We start from the raw sequence: 16614 nt of genomic DNA, 5'->3' as shown, positions 1-16614 counted from the left end.
ATCACACCCCTACAAAAGCAAGCTTCTGATTGGGTAATGCGGTGCAAATGTCCGCTGAAGTTCAGATTTTCCAACTCGAGTGATTCATGCGAACGGTGCGATAGGTGAGTTAAGCGCATCAAACACTCAAAATTCTCAACTCACGTCACTTGATTTGTGTGAATCGTGTTATTCGTGCTGCCTTATTCACGCAAATCGTGCAGCAGGATGTCTACTTGCGTCTTTGCATTGACTGAGCACGTAAATCACTTGCGCTTGATAGTTCATCCACGTATGGTGTGAACGCAGCATTATGAAGATTTTAATGAAGTTTGCCAACAATTTATAAACGCCTCTCATTATATTCAGTCACATGCATACATAATGCTTAATTCTACTTATTATGGAATGGACACACCCTAGGAATGGCAGATGGAACCTAATCTGTCAACAGCCAGACTTTAGATTCACAGCACACATTTATAGAATCCCAGCTCAGCCCCCAGCCCACCCTCCCACAGACCTCATGTGAGACAGTCCCATTAGGTCGTCAACTATTCTGATGAACCCCAACAGCTGCGACTTGAGTCTTCTCAGCATAAATACTGGGACACTGTTATTTAGCCCCTTTTATCCATGCACAAGCTGCACTGAGCCCTTGATAATCAAGAACTGGACCAGATCTCTGTTTCATATATAAAAACCAGAGATTCCTTTGCTAAAAGAATTACTATCAAGTAATTATTTATTTTATCTGTTAATTGGCAAGTGGATACTGGACAAAATGCGTAAGGAGACCAAGACAAAAGTCTTATTTTTTGTGATCTTGGTGGGCTCGGTGTGCATGTTTACAGCAGTGGTGACAGACCACTGGGCCGTTTTGAGTCCTCGAGTGGAAACAATAAACACAACATGTGAGGCAGTTCACTTCGGCCTTTGGAAACTTTGTAAAAAACACATCTATATTGAGGATAAGGAATACATTGGTAAACCCTGTGGACCCATTAGCTTACCTGGAGGTAAGTGACAATGTGTGAAATTTATATCAGATAAGCAGGCCTCTCACTCAATATGACGCTCAGCAAAAATGTGTAATAGTTTGATGTTTATTTATTTATTTTTGTTTTTACAGTATAAGGTGAGATTTGCTAAGCATATTTAAAAGCATTTAGTCTAGATCAAAGTAAACTGGACCGTGCTAGATAAAATCTCAAGGCTGTATATCTCAAGGCTTTATAAGGTTAAATAATCATGAGCATAGTGTTTGCAGGATGTAAAATGCAGCTAAAGTGGACTGTATAGTGCTAAATGTACTGTGAAGGTAGAGACTGTCCATTTAATTTAGACATTTTTTTTTATGATATTGGGGCACAGAGTTTACCCAAGAACCGAACTTAAAAAGTCTTACTCTTAAAAAGTTACTCTTTAAATTAGTATATATAGTGTCTTAAAAATGAATAGATTTTTTGAAGTTTTTTATGCTACCCTATCACCTCATCAATCTAATTCTAACTTAATAATACTTTGTATTATATTTAATAATTATTTGTTGTAGATATGGCATTATGTAGTCATTTATACTAATTTAATAAATGTTTTTTGTGTGAGAGACAAATAATAAAGGATTTAAATAGAATCAGACGATGCAGTGGCGCAGTAGGTAGCGCTGTTGCCTCTTCTTGCTGAAGGTTGCTGGTTCGAGCCTTGGCTGGGTCAGTTGGCTTTTCTGTGTGGAGTTTGCATGTTGCAGCTGGAGGGCATCCGCTGCGTAAAAACGTGCTGGATAAGTTGCCGGTTTATTCTGCTGTGGCGACCCCGGATTAATAAAGGGACTAAGCTGAAAAAAAAAGAAAGAATGAATACAGAATCATACAGGATAATTGTACAGGATTTGCGTCAATACTTGGTTTCTTATAATTCCATTGTATATACTATATGGGTTATTCTGGACTATAAGGGTGCCCCCAAAAATGGAAAGATCCTGTTTGGAAACAATCTTAAATAATAAAAGAGAACATGCTCCAAGACATTTTACTTGCTTTAAAATCATTTCGTCACCTTAGAATTGTAAGGTTCTATCTGACATTTTTCTCAAAAATGAGTTATTGACATATTCTTATTAAATGATAACTTATTTACATTATGGGATGTTTTTTTTTAAGTTGTTTACATTTGAAGACATAGTTACACACATACTGTTTGCTATATGGAATGCAAAAACTTCGAAGCTTAATATCTCAAAATCATTCAGAGCTCAGATAGAACCTTACAATTCCAAGATTACGATTTATCTATTAATTATTTAAAAGGAAAACAATAAATAATTGTGTTTAATAATGTCCCCTCCCTCAATTTAATTGAGCAGTTCCACTGCAAATCTACAACCAAAAAAATCACATGGATTTTCCCAGAGATCCATCATAGCTCAATAGCTTCGTAGGTCTACTGGTATTTCCCTGCCTGTGGGACTTGTTGTGGTTGTTATGACTATGACACCTCCTGCACTGAGATCACAGCTATAGTAGGAAAGCTGTAAGCAGAATGACAGGAAGTGCTTAACAGGTGTGTACTATCAGTGACTCATGAACATGACAGACAAAAAGTGACAATGATACCGGTTAAAATTATAAAATATAAATAGTTCAAAAAGTAATACTGCTCACACTCATATTTAGCAGCGTGTTTTGTGCTAATTATGAAAAGTGTTAGAGGCCATTTAATAACGATATATTTAGTGAAATAAAAGCATTCACTTTTCTATTAATAACTAATTACACACATCGTTTCCACTGTTCTTCTGGTTTACTTGTAATAAGGAAATAAGTAATGGGAAAATTGAGAAATATGTTAGATTCCATCTTGGCCTGGATTGCATCAAATACTAGATGTCACTCTTCCTTGCTTCTGTTACAGAACTTCCGTTTCCTTCACTGCTCCTGGAGGCGCACCAAGAATGCATATTTTGGATGTCTTTTTTATCAGATTTATTTAGTTCAGGGTTATATTATAAATTGCACACACCCCTACTATTTTGTTGAAGAAAAAAGAAAAAAGAAAAAAGGTACAAAATAATTATAATATTAATTCATTAATTTTCCTTTGGCTTTGTCCCTGATTGGGGTCACCGCACAGCGGATTGAACTGCCAACTATTCCAGCATATGTTTCACACAGCAGATGCTCTTTCAGCCACAACCCCGTACTGGGAAACACCCATACACTCTGGCATTCACATGCACACTCATACACTACAGTTAATTTTGTTTACCCAATTCACCTACAGCGCATGCTTTTGGACTGTGGGGGAAACAAGAGCACTTAGAGAACCACCTCAACACAGGGAAAACATGCAAACTCCACACAGAAATGCCAACTGGCCCAGCTGGGACTCGAATCAGCAACATTCTTACTGTGAGGCGACGGTGCTTACCACTGAGCCATCATGCTGCCCCATTACAATATTATACATCTGAATATAAAAGGTAGGGATTAAATACTATTGAAACAAGATGGAAAAGTATATCTTGATGGGTCAACACGGGTCTATTATATTAGATTTATTATAAAGCTGTCTGAAATATTTCATTCTTATTGTCATGACATTCCATATGGTATATTAGAGATACAGTAAATTTAGGTGGTTGTTATTGTATAATACATCCAGACAGGCTTATCGCCAACTCGACACAGAGGGCAGTTGTATAAGACTGAAGGGATTTTTTCTGCCATAACAACCGCATCAATGTTCCACGCTTGATACAAGTCGACATAAACAAAAATTGCCAAATGGAGCATACAATAGCCTATGTATTCTATACACATGTATTGTGTTTATGTTGTGAGTGACCTATCAGAATCAAGTATTCCAGAGAGTTGTATAATAATCGGCAATAGTATCTGGCTGCAGACTTGCACATGCACTCAATAAAGCTGACATAACTCTGAGGGGTAGGGTTAGGGGCAGGGTTCAGTTTGAGCATATAGACAGTCTCAGTTTGCATGTAAATCTGGTCAGGATGTTACCAGCATGTAACCAGACCCTCCTCATAATCTGAGATTACCGCCAGGATGTACTTTATCCCTTGCTTAGCATAAGTAGATGTTAGCTTAGTTTTTTCTATTTGCTGTGATAATCAATATAATTACTAATTGGCTGGTCAAAAGAGTACTTGAATTGCAAAATATTTGAACTTCAATCTAAACATTTAAAGGTTGTTTATTTTTATGGTGTCCTTGTTACAGTTATAGAACTATTCATTTAAATAAACTGAAAAAATGATGTCTGCAAAATCGTTGCAAACAATTTATGTGTTGAATTTAAACAAACTAAATTAAGAAATGTTCAAGATAATTTGTTTAAATTCAGCCCAAATAAACTGTTTACAACCACTTAAGTAAAAAAAAAAGTAAATCCCAGGAATCATCTTTGAATATTATTTTTCTGTGTATACTTGGTATTGTTTATTAATCCAATGTACTTACTTTATGGTTAGGGTTTAAACATGGGTTAGGGTTTGGGTGTGTTACATGTAATTATGCATAATTAATAATAATTGCTATAGTAAGTAGATGGAAAGTGTAAAAGGACACCTTAAAATAAAGTGTTACTCATTTAATTTACGCTTTAAATACGTCAAAATATAGCCAGCTATGTCAGTACGTGTGTGACTAGACTTGTAAATGCAGTCAGTAAAAGCTATAATTAGACTGTGTAAATAGTCAGCTGCCCCGAGAGGGGAGACACGCTGAATTTAAGAGTGGTACAATTCCATTACTGTGACTGACGGTCACATCTGAGAGAATAGTATAGATTCCTACCTCTTATTCTAAACACACAAACACCTATTGACCTTGAATAATACATGTTTGACAGCAGCCCAAATCATTAGATAACCCCCCAAATTAAAGCTTATTTTATTATGACAGTGACGTGATTTTTGAGAATAAAATTTTGATTTTGCACACCTGTATATTAAATATAAATAAATACTTGACTTGAATGCTGCTTTTCTCCATTTTTTTATAAGCTGCTATCTATCTATCTATCTATCTATCTATCTATCTATCTATCTATCTATCTATCTGTCTGTCTGTCTGTCTGTCTGTCTGTCTGTCTGTCTGTCTGTCTGTCTGTCTGTCTGTCTGTCTGTCTGTCTGTCTGTCTGTCTGTCTGTCTCTCTCTCTCTCTCTCTCTCTCTCTCTCTCTCTCTCTCTCTCTCTCTCTCTCTCTCTCTCTATATATATATATATATATATATATATATATATATATATATATATATATATATATATATATATATATATATATATATATAATTAAATATTATTTCCCTTTAATAATCCAACTTAAAAAAAATTGGAATTACTTTTTTTTTTTGGTTTGGTCTGTACAACTACATTTAACAAATGTATTTAACCTAAATCAAAATTTTCTTTATAACAGTTTTTCTCCATTGGTTTGGCTTATTTCTTGAACAGAAATTACATTCTCAAAATACTAAGATCATTTGGCAAAACAGTGGTACAGTTTTGCACAACACTATAGCTCATTTGCAAAAGCTCATATATCTCTAAAAACAGTTCACTCATGCATTAAAACTAAATTCCTTTTCCATATAGAAAGTTAGTGCCACAAAAATGGCAAATATCCTTCTCAATTGCTTCGGCTTATTTCTTGAAACAGACCAGACATTCTCAACACTCTTGGTGCTTTTGCCAAAATAATGTGGATGGTTCGGCACAACACCATGGTTCACCTGCAACAGCTCATACCTTTCCCAAAGCTGCCTAGGTTTGACGTCACATTTCACTCATACTACCAAGGAAATGGTAACTCCTTTTTTTTACTGTAATGATTCACCACACACAAAGTAACTTCCATGTATCAGAGCAAAAAGAAACGGTATACAACATTATAAACTGTAATATAAACACACAAACAAAAAACAAGAGTGCTATAAATAAAACTGGAGTTTCATAACAGTTCTTCACTGCCCGCTGTCCTCACCCTCTTGACCATCCACACGCTGCAGTCTGTGTGGCCACAGATTCTCGTCCACATCACAGTGTATATTCTCTCTTGCGATGCAACGAGGGAAGAAATGGCGTGAATGTCGCAACCACCCCCCACAATGATCAAATGTTCCAAGGATTCACCTAATGGTATTCATGGTATTATGGTCTTGACTAATTTTCACAATTGAACAAACTAGTGTGCATGTGATGACTTATACAATGAAATGACTCTGACACATTGTGGAGAGAACAACCATTAGACCGAGAATTAACAATCAGTTTAGATCAACAAGATCTATTCACTTGGAAATTGTGCTAAATGTAGCAATATGGACTAAATCTGCTAAAATCTGTACTTAATAATTTGCAAAGATGTACTAAGACATTTGCAGTTTGATTAAATGAATGAGAAGTTTAATTCTGCTGTGATCAATTGCCAAGTGGTTTGGAGGTTTGTCCATGTTGTTTTGAAAATGTAATGTAATGTTTCAAGAAATGAGCCAAACCAATGGAGAAAAACTGTAACTTAAAAAGATTCGTTTTTTTAGCAAAACTGATAAATCAAACACTCAAACGATCAAAAAATAAATCAAAATGCATTCTCAAATATGAAATCAAATGTATTTAATATTTAATTTTCATAAACAACTCCTGTAATAATTAAATGACTAATCAAATGCTCAAATTATAATTCAAATGGAATAACCAGTTGCACACACACAGCTGGAAGCTCATGATGGACTAATTACTATAGGACTTTAAAGACACTTCTTTCACACAGACTCTTTGCTGAGTCTTGTTTTCCCCGTGAAGCATTACAAGTAGTTTTTTCCTGTTTGTATTGGCTTACCTTGCAATTTTTTTACATTGTATATATTAAAAAGGCATGTTTGTGTGTAAATTACAACATTTAGTGCCATTAACAATCAACAAGGTGTGTTTGATATTTGGACCTGACTGACCTGACCTGGCTGACATCAATCATAAAACTAAATAATTACAGCTAAAAAACATCAGTTATTAACATGTAAAAATAGATGGTCCCATCAAAGCCATTTTTTGTCCTCTATGTTCAGTCTTCATTCTGGAAGTCTGATGGAACTCTCGAGACTTTCACAGTTGTCAAGTAACACTATTTATATTTAGCTGTGAAATTTCAAGGGATGTAAAAAAACTGCAGCTGACACTCAAGCAACAGGAAACTCAGAAGTATTCTTTTGAGTGGCTGAATAGAAAAGCAAGTATTTAATAAATTACACAGCAGCAAAAGTAGAATATTCCCACTTGGAAATTGTTAAATTAGTTTTTTTAAAAAGGTATAATAAAAAGAATACTATTGATAAAACCACCATCATCATTATTATGTTTTTCCCCCAGAAATGAACTGTTCTTACTTCAGACACTTCACGCCAGGGGAAGATTCTGAGATCTTTGAAGTTAAAACTCAGAGAGGTGAGTTAAAATAGTCAAACCAATACTTCAAATAATACTGTATTAGTTGGTGAATGTTTTTGTAGAACTTAGTATTTCTATAGCACAGACCTGGCAATTCTTTCATTGAACTGTTTGTTTTGAATAAGAGAAGTAGAAAAATGAAAACATAATGAATGAAGAAATCGGATTCAAGTGCTTACAAATTTGTTGTTCATTATTGTTATTAATGTAATCAAGATTCTTGGAAATATTTTCAGGTTTTTTGAATACTTTAAGATTACTCTTGGTTTATGTATAACATTGATTATTGAGATTATTGTATCCTGATTTTTGTTTTCCTAGAAAGAGAACAATGAAGTGTATTTAATTTATTTATGCCAATGTTTCCCAACTCAGGTTTATTAAAGAAATGCAAAGGGGTCTGGGATTTGGTGAAAATCTAATAATTAAATAAAAATGTAAAATTCAAACACAGAAACAAACAAATAAAATCTTACCTGCACAGTAAAAAAAGTTGACTCAACACTAAATTGTAAGGCAACTTGCTGCAGAGCTTTTTTGAGTCAATCTCAAAAAAGTTGAGTCAACAAAAAAGCTCTGCAGCAAATTGCCTTAAAATTTTAAGTTTAGTCAGCTTTTTTTTTCAGTGTACTTAATAAAAACTTCTATTTTGTCTTCTAAACTGAGCTTTTTTTTTTTCAGGCTCTTGTGTGTAGGTTCAACAATTCACTGTAATTGTGATGTTCTTTTGACTGCCTAAAAAATGAAACAACTAAATAGGCTGAGAATAATGCTAATTCCATATGGCATTTAGAGGTTTTTGCTAAACTATTAATATATAGATCCTTTATTCGTTAACCTGAATGCCATTTGATTTGACTATTAACCAAAATCAATAATTAAATGTGTTGTTAAATTATTCAAACTTAAATTTCAGTGAGACATATTAAAATACAAATATTTATTGAACAATCTAATCAGAATCTCCAGTTACATAAACATGCTTTAATGAGTTTATTACAACAGTGATTTCATTACACAGTCAAAGTTTTCTAGGCTTGAAATCAGAGTTAGGGATATAGAGAAATTAAGTTACATCTGAATTACTGACTCAAGTAAAATTTCAAGTACATTTAACTAGTAATAATTACCCAACACTGCTTATACAGAATAATACACCAGATAACAGGAAGCATCAGAATATAGAAGCTGTTTATAGAGAACCAGCTTTTAGGCATGACACAATACATTTTACATAAAATTTGATTGTCATTTAAAACTGACATGTAGCTCTTGCTGATTTGTCTTTGTGGTTTCTCTTCTCAGAATACAACATCTCAGGTGCTGCCATAGCCCTCTTCAGTCTTGCCTTTGTGATTCTGGGCACTCTGTGTGTGTTGTGTTCTCTCAAAAAGGGAAAAGACTATATGTACAAGCCTGCCGGCATGTTCTTCGCTTTTGCAGGTAGGATGGAACTTCCTTCACAGTTTTGAAACAATTCTAGATGTCTTTTATAAATCATTTAGATACACCACATTTTAAAAAACTAATTCTAGATAGTCTATCTGATTACACTATCTTTTTTTTTAGATTAGTTAAAAAAGGCTATGGTAAAAAAAAAAAAAAATCTAGGTTATGTTTTAGATTAAAGACCACAGCTTACACAGAAAGAAACCTAATTTAGAGTGTACGTTTTAGTTATAGCATAAATACAATAAAAGTAAAATACATTTGGAAGGATATGAAAGGTTTGATACACAAGGATAACAAGCACCACTTTAATTTACAGTCTGTGTCAGTCAACAGCAATCTGCCTGCAAATGAACTACAAAACCCAGTCATGCAACACATACACACACCTGCTCCATTGAGTCTCCATTGATTACACTCCTACAGATGCAGCTCATGGACTGATTACACACACATATGCACACCTCAATTTGACACTCTCATGACTCTCACGAGTCTTGCTATACTGCTTGTGACCATTACAACACGTTTCCTTGCCTTAACTTCCATGTTTTTGAAACTTGCTTTGTTTTGCTTGTTTATTCCTGTCTGCTGCCTGCCATTTTGACCATCGGCCTGTTTATTAGACTAAGACTCTGGATTGTCTGCAGGGCCGGATTGGGACTCCTTTTCAGCCCTGGAGTTTCAAGCCTCAGACCGGCCCACCTCAGTTCATGACTGACTATATTAAAATAAGGTCATTTCCAAATCAGTTTCTAATGACACTATCACGTCTTTTTTTCAGAAAACAGCTGTTTTAGAACTTCAAATGTTCAACAACCCTAACAGTATTATATGTCTTAAATTAAAAAGGAAAAAAAAAAAATTACTCAGACAGGGATCGAACCCGGGTCTGCGGCGTTGTAAACTAACACACTATCCACTGAACCACATCAGTTAATGATTAAGCATTAAGCTGCAAGAAAATACATAAAAAGAGTAGAGCTGCGGTAAAATAATGAATAAAAAGGCTTTGGTCAAGTAAATAAATAAATTTAAAAAGTGTGGCTGCTGAGAGCATTAGATTCTGGAGCTAGGGATACTGGCCCTCGCGGCCAAAAAACGGACCGGCCCACCGGGAATTCTCCCAATCCTCCCGATTAGCCAATCTGGGCCTGATTGTCTGTATACATCTGTTTGCTCCTGTGTTGATTGTTGCTTGCCTCACCATCCTGCTAATAACCCTGCGTTTGGATCTGCACCTCTATTGTCAGTGTCCACTTCACATTACAGACCTCTGTCACAATCACTAGAAATCCAATCCTTACAGATCGCTGGTAAACTCACAGATCACATTGAACTACAAATCTGCTGGTATACAGACTACAAGATCCTGTCATGCAACACACAAACACACCTGCTCCAAGTCTCCATTGATTACACTCCCACAGCTGATGCTGCTCATGGACTCATTACACACATATATAGAGCTCACTTTGACTCTCTCATGGCAGATCTTCTGTAATGTGAAGTGACGCTGACAACAGGGGTGCAGATCCAAATGCAGGGTTTATTAGCAGTATGGTCAGGCAAGCAACAGTCAACACAGGAGCAAACAGATGTATACAGGCAATCCAGAGTCGTGGTCAATAAACAGGCAGATGGTCGAAAGCCAGGCAGCAGAAAATATGAAATAAACAAAATAAAGCAAGGTTCAAACACAGAAGGCAAGGGAAACGCGTAATGTTCACATTCCAGTTCAACAAGACTCAACCTGTAACAGGGAGACACTAAAGTGCGAACACGCCTCAACATTAATCAATAGAGGTTGTGGGGCTGGCGGCTGACAGACACAGAGTGATTTACCAGGCATAGATCAGTGGCAGGTGGCGTGGTTCAGAATCCTTAAGACAGGCGTGGGTCGAGGGCAGGCAGCGTGGTTCAGAGTCTGTGTATCAAGCAAGGGTCGTGGGCAGGCAGAAGGCAACTCAGAGTCAGAAACAGTCCGGGGTGATGCACAGGAGATCAAGCAGGAAAGAACGCTCAGTAATGCTGGCTGGGGCTAAACAAGACTTTGCCATGAACTAGTGTTAGAGTGTGGCTTATATAGGAAGCGTGGGTCGTTAACGGGATTCAGTTCAGGTGTGTGCACAATCAGTCTAGGTGGATGATGTAATGCTTAGAAGTCCAGGGATGGCGGCCTCTGCTGGCCAGCGAGGGGAACGACTGGGACCGAGTCGGTGACACAGCCATAAGAGTTTTAAAGTGAGCCGTAAAAGAATGTGTGTGTAATCAGTCCATGAGCACCATCAGTTGTGGGAGTGTAATCAATGGAGACTTGGAGCAGGTGTGTGTATGTGTGTGTGTGTGTGTGTGTGATTGAGTATGTTGCATGACTGGATCTTGTAGTCCATATATCGATAGATTTGTAGTACTGTGAGTTTACCTGTGATCTGTAAGGATCAGTGTTAGGCGTAATGCGTTACAAAAGTAATGTATTACAGTAACATATAACATTTTGCTGGAAACGCAGTAGTGTAAGGCATTACTAACACATTTTCAGTAATATTTTACATGTTCAGTAACAACTTTTTGCCCACAAGACATTAACAAATAAAAAAACACTGCAAGTAAGTTCTATGTCCTGTTTGTGGTTAGTGAATATACGTGTGTGTTGTCATTAATCTCCCTCTGGCTATTGAAACTTTTTCCTTTGAACGTGGAATGATTTCAGCCTCTGAGCTCGAGGTCCGAGGCTATTGGCTCAGCCCAGTTTGCAGCAACAGAAAAGAAGTAACTAGTTGAAAATGGTAGAAGACAGTACATTCGCAAGATGTACGTATGCACATATTTCCAAGTCGAGAGTGCATTCATGTAATACGAATGAGCGGATCCCTTTGCTCATGCGCCCGTTTCCTCTGTTCGTGGACAAAACTGCTTGCAAGCTCTCAATATAAGCTGCTCGCGCGTGTATTAATTCAAGCTATTCAGAGAGATTGCCAGATAATTACTTTACCTCTACCATTCTTTTGACAGACTTAGATCATTTGTGATTCTAACTGTCATCCTTTCTTGCATTGTCTTGAGCCTTCACATTGTCAATTATAAACTATATTGTTAGTAGTCTGGTCACTGTCGTTATGCTACATCTTATCGCTTTCTACTGGATGAAAAATGCTCTTCAGTTTACATTTGGTCATTTTAGAATGTTAAGTTCTAATTTTGTAGTTATTTTGGTGAAAATAACTAAAAAGTAATATAAGAGTAATGTAACATATTACAATTCTGAGACAGTAATATTGTAAGGTAAGGGATTACTTTTAAATAACAGTAACAAGTAATGTGTAATGTATTAAAGTTTGGAAATAACTTGAGCAACATTGGTAAGCATTAGATCGCTGGTGATTGTGATAAACTTAATTTTTTTCTTGTTTGACATTAGTTAAAGAAAAAATTGTTTTAATTAGGCTTAGTCTTGCCCATTTTTAATTTTGCTTAACTATCCCATCCGTTTCATTATTAAACCTAATTATATGGTGAATTGGCATTGGTATACAAATCTATGTGTTCTTTTGAATTCATAACATTACAGATTACCGGTTCTGATTTCCAACAAAATTGAAGCACAGACCATGCTGACCAAATTCTGATTGAATTCAAGTTGATTTGGCGAACTGGTTTAGAATAACTTGCAAATAAATTTAACGTAGAGCTTGTGAAAATTGACTTAAGGTGTTATTTCCGTAACACATATACATATTCACATCAAACTTGGTGGGTGTTGGGCAACCCATTGCCCAAAATTCATAAATTAAAAGTCAAATGATGTCTGATTTTCTCAGGTCAGCCATTTTTGCTATATTTTACGGATGCATTGACAAATTGTTATAAAAATTGGTTTTGTCGTAGCTCAATATTTAAAGATAATAACACCAAATTTTAGGTCTGTCACAATGACTGTAAAAAATATGGATGACGCGACAGCCCCTTTTCCCATTGAACGCTTTGAGGGCAAAACGCCTGCTTGACGGGCACAAACTGTCGCAAAAGACTGCTGAAACTGGAGCCAGACATGCGCAGAAGGACTGTCTGATGGAGCCAGAGGAGGAGCCGCGAAAATGAGCGGAGTTGAGCTTCCAACCAAACGCTTTATGTAAAATCAACCACGCCCCCCGAACTTCTCAGCATGCGTTTGCTGTCATATCAACACAAATGGATGTAATAACGTTAACAAATATGAGGGTTTTACATATTCAATCGCGCCAGCTTCGCATGCGGCAGCGCCGGCTCGCTCGGCCGCCGCATCTGGCTTGATCTGGCTCGATTGACTCGGGCTGGAATCGCGCAGTGAGTCCAGGCATCCGGAGTAGGTCCAGCAGAGGTAGTCAGTCTGAGCTCTGAGGGGTAAGTCTCCAGCTGGAATCTAGCTGGAACTGGCCCTAGTGTATTTTGCTATCTGGGTGGCTAGGCGTACGTGTATCAGCAAACTATTAAAGCCCGAAAAAAGCCCTGACCTTAGTGAATAAACAGTGTTCCACCAGGATCATGTATGTCAGAAACTGTAGTTTGCTGAACTCATTTTGTCATGGTAAAATAACACAGAAATCGAATAATAACACTTCAGTCTTCTGCCGAAGCTCAGACGCGCTGCTTTGAGAAACTGTCAATCACAGCTGTCAATCACAATGGCACGCCCAGCATTAAATTACTGCTAAAAACAAACTGTTTACAAAAATTAAGATCTGCGCCTATTTCAGCACAATAACCAATGGCTTAATCGACCAGAACCATCTTTCGGGACAGTTTATTGCAAGTGTAATTAATTTTTTTATTTGGGCTCAAGTCTCCTTCATTAACACGGAGGAGGCGGGCTTTATGACTTGTACTGCAGCCAGCCCCCAGGGGGCGATCTAACGGCCGAGACCTTCACTCATACGCAAGCTTGCGGCACACTTGGGTCTGTCATTGTTGCCTCACACTGACCACACCATAAAACTTTTGTGACAGTGCCACCTATGGGTAAAAAGTTATAAGACATTTTTAACCATTATTGATGAATTACAAATGTACTTACAAATTTTATCTCAAATTATTCTTTGGGTGATGCCGACAACACGGATATCAATTATGCAACATTCTGCAAAACTTCCTGTCTGCCATTTTGCTTTTGTTCAAACCATTCTTTGTTGAACTCCTAAACCATTGGTCCAATATTCACCAAATTGGTTGAATTTGGTTGCACTTGGATCATCTTCAGACCATGTAGACCAAAAGTTATGCAATTATGTTGATAGACAAAACTGTTGTCATTTAGCATATGCGCAAACTTGATGTAATGCTGTCAGATGACATTACAGGCTGAATCACTGCAATGGTTTGAAATATTGAAACCAAACTTAATGTGTGTGATCTAGACCTGATATTGACCAAACTACGTCAGATTGCACCACCTTTTGGGTAAAAATGATTAACAATTAATTTATATCAATAGAAATCATAAAAAAATGCAACAAATGACTTTTGAATAGTTTTGGTTATTGTCATTAGACTGGTCTTGCAGATTCCTTGGATAATACGGAGAACACAGATATAATTTATTTCCTAATTAACACAACTTCCTGTCCACCATCTTGAATTAATTTGAAAATAGGTTGTTTTGAACTCTCCATAGATCCTTAGCCCAATTTCCACCAAATTTGGTGCAGACCATGCTGCCAAAAAGTTCTAGAATTTTCCTGTTGCTCTATAGCTGTTACCGTGCTTGTATATGATGTGTCCGCTGGACTGGTTGGCCCCAATAATTGCTGCTTGCAGCTATATTTATATTTATGTCTGCACTTGCCTGTACTTTTTGCAAGCTCATGTCGCCAACACAAGTTCCTTAACACTGAAGCTTTTATTATTATTCTGACTCTAATTGAAATCTGCTTGTTTCCCTAAAACATTCATATTGTTATCTTTTGTATGTGTATAGTAAATGTGTCCATTTTAAAAACAAAACCTCTTCTTTCCTGTCCTCAGGTCTGTGTGCCTTCATATCAGTAGAGGTAATGCGGCAGTCAGTCTTGAGGATGATAGCCAGCGAGCATACAATCTGGATTGAGTATTATTATTCCTGGTCTTTTGCTTGCGCCTGCACGGGTTTTGTCCTGCTCCTCCTCAGTGGAATCGGTCTGGTGCTGGTCTCCATGCCACAGATGCCTAGAAATCCATGGGAAAGCTGCATGGACGCTGAGCCTGAACAGATGTAGATTAGGAAAAGCAGATGCCAGAAGGTAAACCACTGCCTCGCCAAATAGGCCTCTTTGATACAGTAAGAGTGCTCGACAAACAGATGTCATAAAACTAGCTTAGCAACTTCCTTGTTTCCCCCACAAAGTGGCATGAAGAATATAAATGTGCCACACATTCTTGTCATGCAAGCAAGTAGCTAAGCTTTTCAGTCTACTATTATTATCATCATCATCGAGTATCCATGTTTAAAAACATGATGTATAAAATCTCTAAAATGCAATATGAAGAGTGCAGCTGGCATTGTGAATTTTGAGTAATGATGTGGTGATTTAAATGGAGAAGGGTTGCATAAGTATTGTGTTTGCTATAACATTTTGAAGGAACGAAGGAAGGATTTATGTTTAACAACATATTTCAAGGATTATGTACTGTTGGTTAATTTGCACTAGCTTGCAGATAGGTAATTCAAACATCAACAAGCAATGACGTAATGCCACAAGATTTTGCTTTACAGATAGCATCAGTCATGTCTTGTAAATTAATTTAGATTTGTTTAGAAGTAAAAATTCTACTTTTTTCCCTTGATTTTTATTCTAGTCATTTTAAAGTACTTTACTTTTGCCTTTTTGCCCTTTTGGACACAGTGATGCTCTGAACTGCTCTGAGCAGAATGCAAATGCTTGGTCTGCTGCGGTTGCTGAATGCTTGGCCAGACATTTTGGAATATTTTCAGATCTTGCAGGTGCAAAGAAAATGGCATCAATCTAACTCTTATGTGAAGCTGTAAAATATCTCTGAGATCGTCCAAGTCTATGGCTTCCTGAAATGCACCCGCAGACAAGTCTGAAACAGATAGGCATTTAGTCATTTCTGTGTAAAGTCTGTAGAAAATGTTTCGCTTTGTATTTATGCTAAGCAGACTTTCTTTTGTACATTATAATTAGCAACAATAAATAGTTTAATTTGGTAACTTGCAACTAATTTCTCTCTCTCAGGACATTTTGTAAACTGTCTTAGAAATGCCCTTCATGATATCTAAAAAAAGATATTAAAATACAAGATAATAAATTTGGTGTCACTTATACAATTTTATCAGGCCTTTTGCCATTTAAATTAGATGTTATACTCAGTGGATAATAAGCTAAATACAAACAAAATGGCAGACAACAAATAAAAAAGCACCTGTAAAAATATTGGAAACAAAATGAAAGAAACAAGGAAAGTTAGTTTTGGGTTTTGTGGTGGCTGTTAGAATGTACCTTTATATCCCAATTACTACATGATGAGGCAAATGCTTCAATCAAGTTTATTTTGACAGGAAATACTGTATTTATTTCTTTTGTTGTTGTGCGCATGCAGAACAAGCATATCTGCTCAACAGAATATCTGTATTTCTGATGTTGCAAACCCATGTTGTGTATTTTTAATAAAACAAATAAGCCAACTCTCATGATCATTTATTTAAATTTATTTCATGCTCAGCTGTTTATTTAGTTTCTCTATA

The 16614-nt window shown here is 36.5% G+C and overlaps 1 protein-coding gene and 1 long non-coding RNA gene across 3 annotated transcripts in view; one reads left to right on the top strand and one right to left on the bottom strand.

Moving 5' to 3' along the window:
• The window catches only part of LOC147843476 (uncharacterized), a 756120-nt gene that overhangs the window by 286836 nt on the left and 452670 nt on the right, over positions 1-16614 (bottom strand). The gene's annotated exons all lie outside the window — the stretch shown is intronic.
• Positions 608-16558, top strand: cacng1a (calcium voltage-gated channel auxiliary subunit gamma 1a). 2 transcript variants are annotated; one of them, XM_087255020.1, is made up of 5 exons: positions 612-998; positions 7371-7445; positions 8754-8891; positions 14898-15151; positions 15755-16558. In XM_087255020.1, exons 1-4 carry the CDS (start codon positions 764-766, stop codon positions 15125-15127), a joined length of 678 nt encoding a protein of 225 aa, XP_087111146.1. In that variant the 5' UTR covers positions 612-763; the 3' UTR covers positions 15128-15151; positions 15755-16558.

The sequence above is a fragment of the Danio rerio genome, chromosome 6 (genome assembly GCF_052040795.2).
Source record: "Danio rerio strain M-AB ecotype USA chromosome 6, GRCz13ab, whole genome shotgun sequence".
NCBI classification, from domain to species: Eukaryota; Metazoa; Chordata; class Actinopteri; order Cypriniformes; family Danionidae; genus Danio; species Danio rerio.
This window is presented reverse-complemented; position numbering and strand designations above follow the sequence as displayed.

Bases quoted from the DNA above. Each gene is read 5' to 3' on its own strand.
- cacng1a (XM_087255020.1), top strand. From the start codon at position 764: ATGCGTAAGGAGACCAAGACAAAAGTCTTATTTTTTGTGATCTTGGTG. The intron at 999-7,370 runs GTAAGTGACAAT...TTTTTCCCCCAG, and splicing joins ACCCATTAGCTTACCTGGAG to AAATGAACTGTTCTTACTTC. The intron at 7,446-8,753 runs GTGAGTTAAAAT...TTCTCTTCTCAG, and splicing joins TGAAGTTAAAACTCAGAGAG to AATACAACATCTCAGGTGCT.